At 35.3% G+C, this 16,993-nt stretch overlaps 1 protein-coding gene across 2 annotated transcripts in view; it reads left to right on the top strand.

Annotated features, from left to right (window-relative positions):
- Positions 1–16,993, top strand: part of ARHGAP18 (Rho GTPase activating protein 18) — a 171,398-nt gene that overhangs the window by 136,401 nt on the left and 18,004 nt on the right. For both annotated transcript variants that reach the window (XM_012723041.1, XM_004674111.2), the window contains exons 6-10: positions 1,584–1,749; positions 3,688–3,779; positions 7,969–8,049; positions 11,450–11,609; positions 13,161–13,243. In XM_012723041.1, the coding sequence (XP_012578495.1) occupies positions 1,584–1,749; positions 3,688–3,779; positions 7,969–8,049; positions 11,450–11,609; positions 13,161–13,243 (582 nt within the window). The remainder of the gene's footprint in view (positions 1–1,583; positions 1,750–3,687; positions 3,780–7,968; positions 8,050–11,449; positions 11,610–13,160; positions 13,244–16,993) is intronic.

Genomic DNA, 16,993 nt, shown 5'->3' with positions numbered 1-16,993 from the left:
CTGATGGCCTCAAAGAGCTTTTGTTTAATTAATAAAGAAGGCCATTGAGGAACATAACTAACATGGATTCCCAGTGCTTCGGTAAAGCCCATATTTGTGACCTTCTAGACCAACTTTTCAATTTCATATCACTGTATCCCTAGGGCTTGCAGTTTTCTTTAAGTTTGTATGGGCTGAACAAAGAAAGAAGGCATTTGCATATTTCTGCAGAAATTATAAATCCGTGAAATATTTTGAGGAATCGGAGACTGGTATAAATTATTATTGAATATTGAATTTCTTCTGATTTACATCCATGGAAGTTCATCACTAATCTGTACTCCTGAATTATGAAAAATGTATATGTAAACTAAGGGATAGTTTCTCTTTTAAATAACTAGTACGGTGGGGGATAAAAAGCTTTTGTTCATGTGCATTATATGTGTGGTTATCTAAAATGATAGAAATGAGGAAAAGTATTTCTTAGTCCATTTCAAAAATGTTAGCTAACATGAATAGCATTTTTATGAAAAATAATCATTTTTTAAAGATAATTATTAAAAAGTATGATTGGGTTTTACATTTTAACAACTCTAGCAGATGCTGGCTGGACTTGCCTATCTACTTCTACACTTACTGCTATATTTACTGCATCTAGAAAACTCCATTGAACAGACACAACAGAATGAGAATGAAAAAAGCAATAATGTTTTAGTATTCCTTAAAAATATTTAGTATTGATTATGAAGACAGTTTTCACCAGCTGGGTTCCTTGAAAGGTTATTGACAACCTCATGGTTCCAAGGACTTTGAGAACTGAAAAAAGTAGTTAAGCAAATGAAATAAAAGGGAATCAGTTGAACATCCTTGACCTCCAAAAGATGAAGTCAAGGGTAAACCCCAAAAACTAAAACTGTCATAATCAAAGTAACCTCACAATAGCCTTCTGAATTAGGTGGTCTTATGCTTCTTACCCTCCCCCATCTCCCATCTTTCTCCCCCTCTTCTGATCCTCCTCCCTTCTTTTCCTCTCAGTTTTACTGAAGGAAAAAATAAAAGGGGTTAAGTGACTGCCAGATCACACACATCCAATTAGAAGCTAAAGGACTGATAAGCATTCTGACTCTATAACCTATGCTCCCAGTCTCCCTTTGCTACCCAACTTTGCTGTGCAGGCCTCTTAACCTATCTTATTTGAATTGTTACTTAAATAAAATATATGTACCTAGTATATTCTAAGCACTCATTCATCACTACTGTTCCTTTCCTCTTTTCCACCTTGGCTCCATTCCTATCATGGTTTGTGTGTTCTTCCAATCTTCCTTGGTTTTTGAAAGTTAACTAATTAGAGTTTATTCTCACTGTTGGGCTTAATGTCTCTTGTTTTTTAGCCACTGTTGTTAGTACTGTTACTACATGGTCTGTTTCCACTGTCAATCTTCAGACTCCTAAACTCACCACTCATTTTGACAGGAAATTCTGTTATAATTTTCACTCTCTATTTTGAATAGAGAGTATTCTATAGCTAAAACTCTTTCATCTTTTATTTTAAAAAAGGAATTAGATACTACAAATTCTGACTGTATTCATCATTTTTATTTCAGAATTGCAGATCACAAAATGACAAAACAGGCATCACCAGGATTGGTGACCTAGCACCGCAGGACATGAAGATCATTTGCAAGTTAGCCCTACTTGAGCTGACCGCCCTCTATGATGTCCTGGGTGTTGAACTGAAACAACAAAAGGCTATGAAAATCAAAACAAAAGGTAATCTTGAAAAACAGATTTATTTCCGAAGTAGAAAGGATAGTCTTGACTTTTGAGGCAAGAGAGTGAATACCTACAAGCTAAAGCAACACTTAATTACCTCTGAAGTTCAGATACCAAAATGTTACTTGTAAATCTTACAACTTGATAAAAAAATATACTCTCCTCTAGATTAAGAAAAACAAAGGCATGATTCAATATTTCATTACCATAAAGGAAATTTAGAATCAGTGAATCCTAATTCATATGTTCTCTTTTTAAAAAATCCATGGATTAAAAAAATAGTTTTTATGCTATTTATTTCCAAAAATAGATCCTGAAAAATGACTTTAAGATGGTTGATCCTGATTGATTACCTTTGTTTATTCAGCTGGTGGGAAATACATGAAGTTATTGGTAGTTGGTTCCTTTATTCACTTACATACTGCTTCATTTATTTTGTAAAAACAGTCTTCATTAAGAAAATAATGTCATTGTGGCATGCAAAACCACTAACTGTTTGTGTAGGTTTTTTTTCATAATTAGCTTGTAACCATGCATAAACAGGACTACTTTTATAATATGATAGAAAATAGATATCTCTTCAGTTTTTGTTTTTCCAAGGTCTTATTGGTCTGGAAATGCAGGTATTGACAAAGCTTTACTGTATAGGAATCTGTCCTCTTTTTTAACCTTAAAGGTATCTGTTAAAGAGAAACCAAGAATGAGGATTAGTGAGTTGCTATGGTAACATTAGCAAAGCCTAGTATTCATCTGATTTAAGTTTTAGAGGCAATTTCTCTGTAGGACTGAAGTGTACCTTCCCTGCAAGTTCTGTCTTCCCTGCTGGGCCCCTGTAGACCTCATTCTGTGTTCAGTTCTCTGAGTTTTTAGCTTAAGGCTTGGGGTGGTGAATTCATGAGTTAAACAGTATCTCTAGTTTTCCATACATTCATTATGGATAATGAAGAATTCAGATGCTTTTTAAGAAGTTTATCACAAAGCCATCTCCAAATATGAAACAGATATATACTATAAACAGTTGTGATGCAGTGCTTAAGACTTAAAGTGGCTTAGAAAGTTTTTAATTTTTGTTCATGATTTCATCTAGCAGAGATAAAATGTTAACCCATTCTGATTAAGAGTACCATTATTAATAAAATAGATTATTTTTCTTTATTTTTGTATCCTATCTAATATGTTTATTGTAAGTTTTACTTTGACATTTTTAAAGAGTGGATCTTAATTTTTAAACTAAAACTTATTGAGAGAATATTATTCTCTGGATTGGTATCTGTAATAATGTCACAATGTTGTCTGCCCTCAGGTCACAAGAAATCTCCTTTTCCAGGCTCACAAATGATTTCCTGATAATGTGTGTTGCACATTTGTGTTAGTTAGTGATGAACTAGTTAGGAATTTCTGGGTAGAAGCTATGCTCATATGAGACTCAAAACATAGTTAGAAATTATCGTTTATACCCGCCATTTTAATTATACTCAAGCATATAAACCTACAAATTTAAATTGAATATTACTAAATATAGACTGTAACTCAAGGCCATCACATTGGACAGTTTCTCAAAAAGTGAGTATGTTAAGAGATGAGTGACATTTGCTGTTAGCCAAAACTTTATGATGATTACATTTTGTGAGTTATTTTTTGTATTTTGCATACTTCCATGTTTCTCTTGTATAGCAGTTTATACTTTTCAAATTATTTTGGTGATTATTTACAATCATATGTTTAGTTGTTATTCTTTGCTATGTTGCTTGGCAAGTGAGGGTGAGAATTTTGGGGATGTGCATGCCTAACAGGTGGTGTCATTGACTCAGTTGATGCTCAATAAATGCTTCTATAATTGGATGACAATGTCAGACATCTTAATGCCTTAACATTTTTGGATTAATGTATTATATACTGATTATAGTGAAGAAACTTTATTTTTTGTTGTTGCAGATTCTGGCCTTTTTTGTGTTCCATTGACAGTATTGTTAGAACAAGATCAGAAGAAAGTTCCAGGAACTCGAATACCCTTGATATTGCAAAAAGTAAGTAGGCTTGAATGGTCAACATAGAGGATGGACTTGTGCTAATGGTTTTTGTTTTTATTTTTTACAATTCATTCTATTATGATAAAGTTTTCCTATTGATACGCTCTTATATTTTATACTTTCTATTCAGGAAACAATTTTTTTCAAGGGCTCATAATTTTTATTTTACCATGATGTTTTCTGTTATTACTATAACTGTGATTACCTGGTATCATTTTTCCTGTCTGATATTAGTCAGCTTTGTATCATTGAGATTTCAGTTCTGTTAAACATAGAAGTGGGAACTGCTTATAAATTTCTAGGGAATAGAATCCTCATGAATATTTCATGCCAGTATGTATTTCCCAAGCTTTCCTGTTTACAGTGAGGGTGTCCAATTTAATTTGCCAGTGCTACTTCTAAAGTAGGCAAAGAAATCATAAAGTAAAATTAGAAAATGATTGCTAAACTATCAAGTCACTTGTGTAGTCAACACTCAGTGATTCACAAGGGAATTATCTATGGTAATATAAAACTTTTGGTGTAACCTCTAAGTCATCGTGGTTCAGATACACAGATTGCATTTGATAAAAACCAGGAATGCATGGTAACAAAGCCAGGTCAACCAGTTATGGACTACCCAAGCTATAGATTCTTTGATGTAGATTCCCCAGACCGATCACAGTTTCTCAGATTTTGCAACAGCAAGAGTAGAAATGAAAACACAATTCATTTGCTCAACAACCTCTTTCAAGACTAAAACTAAACATAACAGCACAAATTCATCTGCCTTTTGAAGCTGGTCATTTACTCATCTTACCTGCTAATCACTGATTCATTTATTTCTTGTATCCACCGGTCTGTACATTAATGTTTCTGCTGATGAACTTTGTTCAATACAAAGTTTTTCCTACTCCCAGCCTTTGCAAACACTGCCTGTAGAATCGCTATGAACAGGTAGTTAACAATATTGTCTCTAATTAATAGAGAAATGCTAGCAATATAGAACATAAAATTAAATTCATTTAATGTCAAAAAAGTTCAAATTACTATACATAGATGACTGTACAAAGCAGGTATCTCTGATGTATCCTTTCCAAATGTATTAAAGATCTCTAAAGAAACAGAATCAACAAGACAGATAGGTAGACACATAGGTATAGATAGTCATAGAATAGATCAGAATAGCATCAGATTTCTTCTCATTATCTCTTAGAAATGTTCTCTAATTTAGTTATTTAGTTCATATTTCTGACCTATTCAGTGTTCTGAGTCTAAGTTCCTTCCACTTTGAAGTCATTGGATAATATTTTTGTTCATAAACAAAATAGAGTTTAAGAGTTTACTATTAAAATACTCAACTACTTGCACTCCTTCTGAAACAAACATACAAAAAAATACAGTAATCTATCAAAACTATTTTTGAGGCCCTCCCTGGTGGCGCAGCAGGTTAAAGCACAGCACTGAGAAGTTAAAGCCACTTCTGCATGAGTTCGATTCCCGCCTGCCCCGGAGGTGACCATATGGTGTGACAGACCTCTCCTGACCCGCCCGCTGCTCCCCTCAGCAGTGTACTTCATTGATCTGCCTGTTCTGCTCCCCACTCTGTCTCTGGTGAAGCCTTTCTCCCTCCGCATCTCTGGCCTGTACCCTAGTTCTGTACAAATAAATAAATAAATCTTTAAAAAAAAAAACTATTTTTGATTTAACAACTGACATCTCAATTAGATATTCCCTCAACTTTATAGAAAAGAAAGAGTTTATAAAAACATTTCTAGTCATTAGATGGTGATGCTTCCCCAATTGAAAAAATACATCCAAAGGACTTTAACAATGTTTACCTAATATCTGTGAATTGTATTTGTTTTCCTTGTATGGCTCAGCGAATATTATTTGCACCATATACTGAGAAAGGGTTAGGAAAATATAAATATTTTCATTTTTTTATATATGGAAAATTCCTACTCTCACTTTCAAACTTGCCAGTTTGATATCTTGATAAAAATATGAAAATTTTTTTATTGAAACTGTCTGATTTCACTTTGAATTCATTTTTAAATTCATTTAGGCCAGTAGTATGTATTTTGTAATTGTGTTATTTATGCTAATATATTAAGATATGTGTTCCATTGAAAAGGAAAACTGTAAAATATTTTTTTTTAAAGATTTATTTATTTATTCATACAGAACTGGGTTACAGGCCAGAGATGTGGAGGGTGAGAGGATTCACCAGAGACATAGGGGGAAGCAGAACAGGCAGATCGACGAAGTACACTGCTGAGGGGAGCAGCGGGCGGGTCAGGAGAGGTCTGCCACACCATGTGGTCACCTCCGGGGCAGGCTGGAATCGAACTCATGCGGAAGTGGCTTTAGCTTCTTAGTGCAGTGTTTTAACCCGCTGCACCACCAGGGAGGGCCAAAATATTTTTTAAAATGCAGAATAAAGTGGTATCTAAAAGTGTACTGCAAAATAATAAAATTGAGAAGACATGGCATACTTCAGACAATATGTATGCATTACTCCATTGAATGTTCCCATTCACCTTAATAAAATAATAATGATTCAAATATTAAACATTCAATAATTATCCTCGCTCAGTTATTTAGAAACCATCAGTTTTTCTTGTGTATTTAGTGAAAGCAAAGGCAAATCCTGCTAAAATCAAATTTGCTCTAGCGGCTGGCATATAACTTTATATTTTGTTGGTAGAACATTTTAAACATCTCATAAAATGAAAATGGCCTTTATACTGAATACATTTTGCATATTATTTGATAAATTGGTATTAAGTCCTTTATTGCTCAATGCCCATCTTATCAAATATAATTCATATGCTTTTTATTTTTTAGCTCAGGATTGTAACTAGAAAAAAAAACATGGTCTTGGGAAATATTGCAGTTGAATTTTTAAGGAATCATTTTCAGCTTTGTATGGTTAAAGGATGCTTCTCATTTCAACTAATGATAAATCCTTGAAGAATTTTTGAGACTACTGCGGGCTTTATCTTTACCCGTCTTCTTCAAGATCAGTGCATTCTTTGACTATAGGATAGAGGAGGTGAGAACATTAAAAAAAAAGTTGCCATCTCCTCTCATGTCTGCATGCGATAATATATTAAAGAACATCTAGACAAAGTTCAAAAGATCTCACTTCTGTGATGCTATGTTCCAACAGACACTTTATAAACAAGGGAGAAATGGTTAGCTTTAAGTTGTTTATCGGATCGTGAGTGATCATTAAGGGAGGTTTTCCATGACTAAAATTTCATTCTTTTGGCTCTCTAGATGATTTTATACCTTAGGATATGCAGTTCAGTAAAATTAGGAATGAGTGAAAAATAGGGTTATCTTTTATAAGTAGAAGAGGGTGATCCTGAAAAGATGGGAAGTGGAAGGAAGGAAAACCTTGATTTTCTTGATTCTAGAAAAGCCTTGGACAAGGAAATTTTCTTAAAATAGCAGTGTGCTCCCATGAAATCTTTTCATACTATGTAGGGAATGCACTTCCAACTGGAAGATCTCTCTGCCAAGAAAATATCCATTATTTAATCATCTTTTCCACTCCAGCAGTAGTCATTGTAATATTGTAATGTCTCTACTGGCCTTATTCCTGTGTGCTTCTTCCTTATTAAAAAAAAAAAAAATCTCTGTTCTTTTAGTGGGATTCTGGAGATCTGCATTTATTCATTGGGGAATAGAAGATTTTATAAGCACTGCTATTTTTCTTAGCTTTACCATCAGAAGCTTAAAGACAAAAATGAATATTTGGAAGCAGTTTTTTCTTTATGTCATAAATAATTGTTTGAACTAAAAATGTGATGTAAATATGCAAATACTAGAATTTCATGAGATCTCTTTGCAGAATGTACATTTTTGGAAAAGTAGAAAAAAATGGATGGTCTTAGCTACTTTTAAACAATGAACATCTTCATTCTCTATTTGTTTGGAATAACACAGCTGTGGTGTGAAATTATAGACTTCTGTCACAAGGGAAAATAAAACTCAACTTTTCTAGATTGTAACTAAAGTTTTTGAGCTTATTGGTTTAAAAGGTAGTGGTCATGAAATAACACTAAAAACTTGGCAAAATCCAGTTTACATGACGCTGAAATCAGTTTTCATTTATTTATATGTGAAACAGATGTGAAATTTGGAATCGTACCTGTTATGAATACCAAAATCAGAATGTTCTTCTGTTTATACACAGCTGATTTCACGAATTGAAGAGGAGGGAGGTTTGGAAACTGAAGGCCTTTTAAGGATACCTGGTGCTGCCACTCGGATCAAGGTGACCTAGTTCTTTTAATGTAAAACTTTGCTGCTTAATTATTTCTTTATATATCAGACATTAACTTGTCTTCCCCTTTCTCTTTCCATTGGCCATGAAATACATACAATATTAATAAAAGAAAACTTTTTTAAAATAAGCTTTATTTATTTGTGCATTCAGAACTGGGGTACAGGCCAGAGGTGCAGGGGCAGTGAGAGGATTCACCAGAGACAGAGCCTGGAGCAGAACAGGCAGATCAACGAAGTACACTGCTGAGAAGAACAGTGGGTGGGTCAGAGGGGTCTGCCACACCATGTGGATCACCTCCGGGGCAGGCGGGGATGAACTCATATGGAAGTGGCTTTAGCTTCTTAGTGCTGTGCTTTAACTTGCTACACCTCCAGGGAGGGCCTCAAAAGAAAACCTTTTAATATTTGGTTTACACATATACTTTACAGTATTCTGATTTATGTAAATTTTTATTTTTTTCAAAATCACCACATTTTTTGTAACAGCACTATGATGAATTAAAAGACAAAGTAAAAAATGTAATTTCTCTACTGTGCAAGCATAGAGACAAAAGTAAGCAAAAAGCAAGAGTATTTTTCATCATTTTAAAGAAAAGAGAGCAAAAAATTAATGGGACTGCAAATAGACTTAATTAGCACTCTAGCAATTCAATAAAAAAAAAAAAAAGAAGGAAGAGACCCTCCCTGGTGGTGCAACGGGTTAGGACACAGCATTACAAACTGGCCATAGCCGCTTCAGTGCGAATTCTATCCCCAGCCCCAGAGGTGACCCACATGGCGCAGAGACCTCTCCTGACCCGCCCGCTGCTGCCATCTGCCTGTTCTGCTCCCCACTCTGTCTCTGGTGAAGCCTCTCACCACTCCTGCATATATGGCTTGTACCCCAGTTCTGTATGCATAAATAAATAAATCTTAAAAAAAAAAGAGGAAGAATGATAAGCTCTATCAGGAGAGCAGAATAGGAGACTTGACATTAGTCCCTAAACGTTATTGTCTTCATGAGCTGGCAAGATGAGACTGTCTCGACCACTCTCAGAGCTCCTTACCACACTGGATTCAGGGTGGGTCTACTGGATGGGTGTGACCTACTACGTGGGTCTATTGGAGGCAGCAAGCTTATTCCCTGATTTCACCATCAGAGGTCCCCTCCCTTTCTTTTCTTTCAATACGGCGTTTCCTTTGCGCTATCCCAGAGTGCTGCATGGCCTCCTCCCTTCTCTTTTTTTTGCCCAACTTCTCCTCTGAGAAATAACACATTCCAGTGATGCGTAACCAAGGGGGAATGACCTTAGAAGTGATGCAACATGAATCTGCCTCCCAGAAGACCTGCATATTTCTGGGGCCCTTTGCTTGGAATTGTCACACTCTCTGGGATATTTATGTAAAGAAGGGTTTTGCTTAGCAGTCATTACACTTCTTTAGCCTCTCTTTTGAATCTAGTTTTACCTCCAGCTGAGATAGTATGCCACTGCCTATGTACTATACATTGTCTCTCTGAATGTGCACGTCCAAGAGAAAATAGGACGGGGGGAGAGAGAGCCTCTACTTTCTGGAGATTGATTCTCTATGAGACCTTTAGAGCTGACTCAAGAAGAAACAACAGTTGTTGGGGACACTCTCTCTTCCATCAGGCAGTGGCACTGCCGGGAGAATTCCAGTCCTACATCCCATTTGTATCTTCTGTTTATTTTGATAAGATCCCTCCATTTACAATGCTAGTTTCAGCCTACTTTGCTCTTCAATGCTTAGTTTTATCAGATTCCAGTAATCTGATATGCCCATTCACACATTCTATTCAGCCAGTGTTTCCTGGGCTTGGGATCTGGTACCCAGAGGTGCCTGAAAGGACCCGATGCACTTGTGAGTTTGCTAAGTTGTCATTGTTGTGAGAACCTATGGCACTTTCCCTACCAGTCTCTCACAGACATGGTGTGTGATCAATTCTGAGCTCTGTTCTGTGGAGAAGTACAATTTCTTACAGAGAAATAATTCCTTGGGAACAGACAACATGGCTTCAGATCAGCGAGAATCCCAGTTCTCAGTTCCCTGTTGAGAACTCTCTCTGGTAGATGGTAGAGGCCAACTCATGGGGTCAAGAACACTTTCACTTTAGTAGAGATGAGTCAGTATTGTGTGCGTTTTACTTTATGAAGAGAAGGCTGGTAGAAAAAGTCCAACTAAGTGCAAATTTCTAGGGTCAATTAGTGAATTCAGCTGTTTCAACTCTCCAAACCAGCCTCTCATCACATACCAAATTACACAGCAGCTGATTGATTTTAAATCTAAAGATAATAGCTTAAGTTTTTGATTATCTTTTCTCACCTCTTCTACACCAAGTTTCTTTGTACTTCTCTTGCCTTCACCTTCTTACCCTCTGCCTGCCTCCCTTCTTCCCCTTCCACCCTCCCTCCCTTTCCCTTTCTGTCCTCCTCCCTTCTTTCATCCGTCACTCCCTGACATTCTCAACCACTGTCCATTTTCAGGTTCACCTTTATGCATTTCACCAATTTACAAAAATAATTGAGGTAGAGGATGGGGTTCTTTTGGGGAAAAAAAAGTGTAATAATTTGTCTCACATGAAAAACAAAGGACCTTCTTTGGGAGAATAATTTCAAATAATAGGAGGAAGTAACAGAAACTTGGAAGGATTTCTAACATAATAGAATTTATGCCACAGTGAAATAGCATACAGAAAAAATAGTAATTATAAAACTAAATTGACTTATTAATAATAATTTGCCTGACAAATTTTGTGGTGTTCTCGAGGTAAATGAGCTCTAGGTATTTCTACACTTGATCTCAGCCAAAAGGCCAAGAAGCGATTCCAGGTATTTATAATTCTACAATGTGCTCAAACTGTTTTCTCTACTAAATGTCCATGCCACTTATGGCCTATGCATTAAAGACAGGTGTACTGATGTATTTTCATGCTTATTTTGCTATAGAATTTGAGTTCCCTTTTCCAGAGGTTACTAATCAGAGGTATCTTATGTTTCAGGCCCAGAAATTGATTATGTATTTTGCTATATAATATACTTCTAAATAATTTAAAGCACAGCTTTGTGTTTTTATGATTTTTTAAAATTGAATGAAAAATTATAGTATCTAAGTAAAATTCCCAGATGGAAGTTCATTTTAACTAATCTTTTAATTAAATGGACACTGCTTAAGGCTTATTGAATGTCCAGGAAAATGTATAAGGTATTTAAAATTTTTGACTTATAATCTTCATTGGTAAAGTGCACTTTGGTTGAAAGTAACAGAGAACTATTGGTTTTTAGTAGTTGAAGATATCTTTTCTAGAGAAACAAACACTCATATATTGGGGAACATATGCACTTACTGGTCATGTATTTTGTTTGTTTGTTTTGTTTAATTCTACCTTTCAGAATCTATGCCAGGAACTGGAAACAAAGTTTTATCTCGGGACTTTTAACTGGAAATGTGTCAAGCAGCATGATGCAGCCAGCCTGCTGAAGCTCTTCATCCGGGAGCTACCCCAGCCGCTGCTCACTGTAGAATACCTCAAAGCCTTTCAGACTGTCCAGAGTAAGTGCCATCCCTTTTTGAAGCAGACCTTCCTTGTGCTGGTGCCATCAATATTAATTGTTTTAATGACATTTTGCATCACAAAGACGATAGCCAGCTATATTTGGATGGACATACTGACTCACTGATGTCAACGGGCATTCAAATGCCACACTTTCTTTTCCTTCATAAATATACATCTTTGAGTCAATAGATAACAGATTGTTCTCTTTGAGTATAGATTAATTGCATCCCCTTTAAGCAGTACAATATATTTTACTGTTAAAGCCTGGAAATTTCACATTTCTTTTACAATAGAATGAGTCACATAAGATTTCTGATACATTTTTTCTTGCCAAGTGTTAAAAGCAACACTTACTGGAGAAGCTGTGGATTAACAATTATCATAAAAGCACATGGAGATGCGACAGAGTCTGTGATTATTTCTTGAAAAGTTAAATTCTGAAATTGTCATGCAGAAGCATGGAAGGAAGCATTTGGCTGCCACATTGGTGAAGGGCAGCAAACTGCTCATGTCTTGCCATTTCATGGTCTTGGGCAAGCTCCAAAATAGTTTCTTGAATAATTCTCAATTCCTTTTCAGTGAGCACAGAGGTCTTACAAGGTTTATGCACTAGCCTTGTTATCCCTTATGCTCCCAGAGGCCATCAAAGGGAAAAATGCCATCACAACATTCCATGGACCATGTCTTTATCCAAATTAAGATACTTGAGAATATAAGAGAGGGGGGAAGTGCTACTATCATTGTGGTAAGCTACAGAGTCAGCTAGAATTGTCCCTGACAATCTTAAAACTATGTTATTGAGTTGATTCCCAAGTCTTGTCCTATATTATAAGCTCACTTCAGAATTTGTATGGAAGACATGCCTGAAATCATCTGTTTAAAACTTGGTTGAAGATTAAGGTTTGCTATTCTACATATATTCCTTGGATAGGAGTGAAAGGGTCAAAATTTATTCCTGAAAGACAAATGCTAGTGAGTCCAATGTCTAGAAGCATTGCTTAAATGGGGTTCCTGCAAGTGAGGAGTCCCAATAATAATAGCACACCTCTGTTTAATTGCTCATTGGTTTTCTGATTCCTTCCACAAATGTCCATTGAGTACCTATTGTCCTCCAGGCTCTATTTGGCATATTTCTGTTGGAATTTTTGGACCATTGCAGAGAAACAAACTTCATGTTACAGATGTACCCTGACCATGTCATGGAAGGGTCAATCTTCTACATCTTTCCATTGGGGATTAATTGTCATGCAGAAGTTCAAATTATTTCCAAAGCACTCTTGTGTGTGTCTGCAAACATAAGGCTACTCATCATATGATCGCAGTTGGAACTGAGCATTCTGAGAGAGGAAGTTCTAAAGCAGCAGCTGTGTCTCCTTCTCTTCCCCAAACACACTCTCAAACAAGGGTTACTGCTCAGTCCTTGTGTCTTACATTTCACAATGATGTTTATGCCAACTAACTTTTATTCTTAAAAAACTGAAAAAAAGGAGAGTAAAGAAATATGTTCAGTAAAGAAAAGAGTTCAGATTTCTTTAATCTATCTGCAGATCTTCCAACCCAGATCCAACAGCTACAGGCTTTGAACCTTCTTGTCATCCTTCTACCTGATGCAAACAGAGATACCCTAAAGGTCAGACGGATTCATTTATGTTAAATACCCCTTTGAACTAAGCAGAATGGTTGTTCATTATTTGTGGTAAAACAATACTGTATTTATCATGGAAATGTTAGGAGTAGTCTACGAAGAAAAAGGCTATTTTTAAGGACAGATGGTGAAAATAGGTCTTTAATTCTTTATCATTTGGCTAGTTAGTCATGTTACTAGTATTACAAGGTAGTTTGGTTTTTCATTTTCACTATAATATTCTACAAAACAGATTATTGAGGTTCATTTGTTAAGGTAGCCTCTTTGGATTTTTCTTTATTTTTCTATATTTCTAGTTTTTAAAATGTTTTTCTTTCTATTTTTCTGTATTTTCTATTTTTTTAATGAAGAAGAAGAAACCCAACCTCATCATTTATAACCCGCTCTTGTCTGTTGATATCACCATTACTTGTAGTGTCAAACAGTAGGATTCTAAGTACATTATGAAGATTTTATAATAGTGCGTTAGCCAAAAGATGGAGCAACTCAAACAAATTTTATTTATTTTTCTAAGAGCTTACATGAAGCTTCTGATTTATGTTATCATGTCAAAGTGATTTGACTCAATATACACGATTTAATAGTATTTGTTGTAAATGTTGAAGTTTTTTTAATAATCAATGCATTGCTCCACACTGCTTTATTTTCCTTAATGGGAGCATTTAATAAAGTAGTTATGAAAGATTTAAGTATAAGCCTTTATAAAGAATAGGAAACTTTAAAAATATAACTTAGAAAGAATATTTACCTTAAGTTTTGCTATTGCCTTAATTTTTTTTTTTATACAGATAAGGATAGAACTTTTGTCCCTTGACCCACTATATTTCTTTCTATTTAAAATGAAATTTCATGTCAAGGAAACAAAATCATGAGGTGGTAAGTCATAGGATATTTTCCTGTTCCTCATTCAAACTCTTTGATCTGTGACTTCAGTGAATGATCATTCTCAAATACCAATGGAAAGGATGTCAGTTCTTCTGGATGAGGCAGTTATGGGATTGCTGGGACAAAGACATGACAAAGAGTCATTTCCTTTAAGCCAGGAAAGATAAACCTCTTGGTTCACTAACAGTCAAATGAGTAACTGAAAAGACAGCATTAGGTTTTATATATTTGTTTTTGAAACCCAGGCTAACTACAGAAAGGATTCCATTTAGACTTTATGTGACCAGGACTGCCGTATGAAGTATGTAGATTGAGGCTGAAACAGGAACATAGGACTCTGCTTGTTAGCTGTCCCCTTGACACAGAGCTTCAAGTACCCAGAAAAAAGATAGAAGCATCTTTTTCTTATTAACTCAAAGTTACCTGCCTGCACAGTGACCAATGTTAGGTGGAAATTGATAGGTACTTTTTTTTTCTTTTTTAAATATATATTTTTTTGCATCCTTCTACATTTTATGCATTTTTCCATCTCGGTTGTAATCCCTGTGGTCTTCCCACCACTAATTCACCCATGTGCCATCACCATAGTCCCAATATGCTCAATATGCCTTCATTCAAATTAAGCTCAAGTAATTGAAAGGGGAAATGCCTGTCCTGTTCCAATATGGTTACAATTGGGCAAAGCTAGTCTAGAACTTATTTTTTGAACTTTGCCTTCAAATTCTTGAAGACTTTCTTCTAAAATTTCTGTGTATAATCACATTTTTATAAAAAAATGATAAAGTAGTTTTGATTGTGACTGGAAGCACACTTTTATAATTAAGGTGGGAAATTCTTTAGGTAAAAAACTAGAAAGTACAAGCAAGTAAATAATTTTATTTATTTAACCGCATAGCTCAATTATCTAGATTTAATGAAAATTTCAGACAAGATTTCTAGTAATAGAAACACTGAAACAAGTATATCATATGTACAAGAGAACAGACCATTCAACCTTAAGCTATATAAAAGAGAAGGTGAACAGCATCACAAGGTTGTCTTGGGATTCTAAAACGAAGTTCCTCCAACTTTCCAGTTGATGTTTCCCTTTCAGTTGCTCACTGGAGGGATAGAATATTTGTGTGACTTACATGAATGTTTTCCACAGCAGATTTTGGGATTAGAGATCTCACCTTTCACATGATTCTGTTCTGGCCTGAAGTTCACAGGTGTCAGTAGACAATTTAACCAGAATTTAAAGAGAAAAGGTGTCAAAAAGTTCACCTTAAGCTCACTGTGGAGGGTTTTTCTGATTCTCACATAACCCAGATTACGACAGATACTCTTGAAAAACAGGAAGTTCTAAATTGTCAGGAGAAGAGAAAATACATCTGAAATTATATTCTTTCAGTAAGGAGGCTAATATTTTATTAGTTTTGCATCTACACATGTATATGTATGCATATTGTAGTATTCTGATAATTCTGGTAGTAATATTTTGAATAACCTTGTCAATAATATTGATACCACAGTTAAAGTGGTTGATTACCCAGTGCCTGCAATTTATGCTTGTAAAAAAAGGATGTACTGGTCCCAAAACAATTATTTGGGTCTTTGGAACAGATTAAATATTTTTTCCAAAATTCACTGAGTAATCTTTCATCCTCATTTGAGAATGTGTTGCTTTTTTGTGAAACTATGCATAGATTATAATTTAACTCTATGAGCACCATACCAGAAATTAGATGCATAAATCTGGTTATTAGATACTAAGGCCTTTAGTTTGATTCAATTTTTAAAAGTCTAGAAAGCAGCCAGACTTGACACATGATCACCCTGTTAGTGCTTACAGGAATCTACCCTGCCCCCACCCCTCACAATCCCATACCTACCTCCCTACTTGTTCTTTAAAGTCTCCCAGGAGAGATTAACACTGCTTTATCTTATCTTTTCTGTTTTGGCATAGTTTTTGTTTTGTTTATACTTTTTAGGTAAGTACTTTAAACTAAACCTGAAATTGTGACTCTTAGTAGTTAAGATTTCAAAAACAAAATCCAGACTAGACCTGCAATTAAATTCCTTTTCAACATATACCAGTTATATGACCTATGTAAGAAACTTAGATTTGCTAAAACATTGTTTTCTCTCTGAAAGATGGGAATAATTGCTGAGATTGAGTAAAGATTAAACTAGATGTTTTCCATGATCTGCTTAAAACAATGTCTCACCCATAGTGAATACTGAATACTTGTGCAGTTATTACTGTTCTAGACAAAAATTAATTTAAGAAAGAAGGCAAAAGGTTTTTATCTCTCTCAGGAGTGTGATCTGAGGTAGGTTGAGAAGACACAAAATTCAACAAGAGAGATATGAACTAGATGGTCAAACTAAGCATAATCTCATCTATTCTAGTGTAAAGTTTTTTCATTTATTTATCACTCATTCATTCACTTTTTAAAACCACTCTCTTCTCTTTGGTGTGTCTCTACTCTCCCTTTCTCCCCCATCATTATTCCCATTCATCTTAGATTTCCTGTCAACCTACTATTGAGTAACTTAAATACAAGTGAAACTGGGATTGAAGTCTTTAAAGTAATCTTAAAATAAATTCTTGAGATAAAGTTATTGTATTTCCTGAAGCAAGGGAATATTTTATAGGAGATTTTAAATTCAGTTCTCAGTGACTTCAGTGGGCTGGAGGTCTCACATGTCTCCATTTCTCTCCGTTTGTTACATGTCTTCTCTCTCCATGACTCCCACCTTTGTTGCATGTGTTCTCTGCTTTAGTCCCATCACCATAGCTCTGAGTAGAAGCTAAGCACTGCCTAGGATTTCATTAACCCGGTGGGGACTCTTTGACAATGTGGTCTT

This window comes from Condylura cristata, unplaced genomic scaffold (genome assembly GCF_000260355.1).
Source record: "Condylura cristata isolate star-nosed mole 26May11 unplaced genomic scaffold, ConCri1.0 scaffold00001, whole genome shotgun sequence".
NCBI lineage: Eukaryota > Metazoa > Chordata > Mammalia > Eulipotyphla > Talpidae > Condylura > Condylura cristata.
The sequence above is the reverse complement of the archived record's forward strand: the minus strand, read 5'-3'. Positions and strand labels throughout refer to the sequence as shown.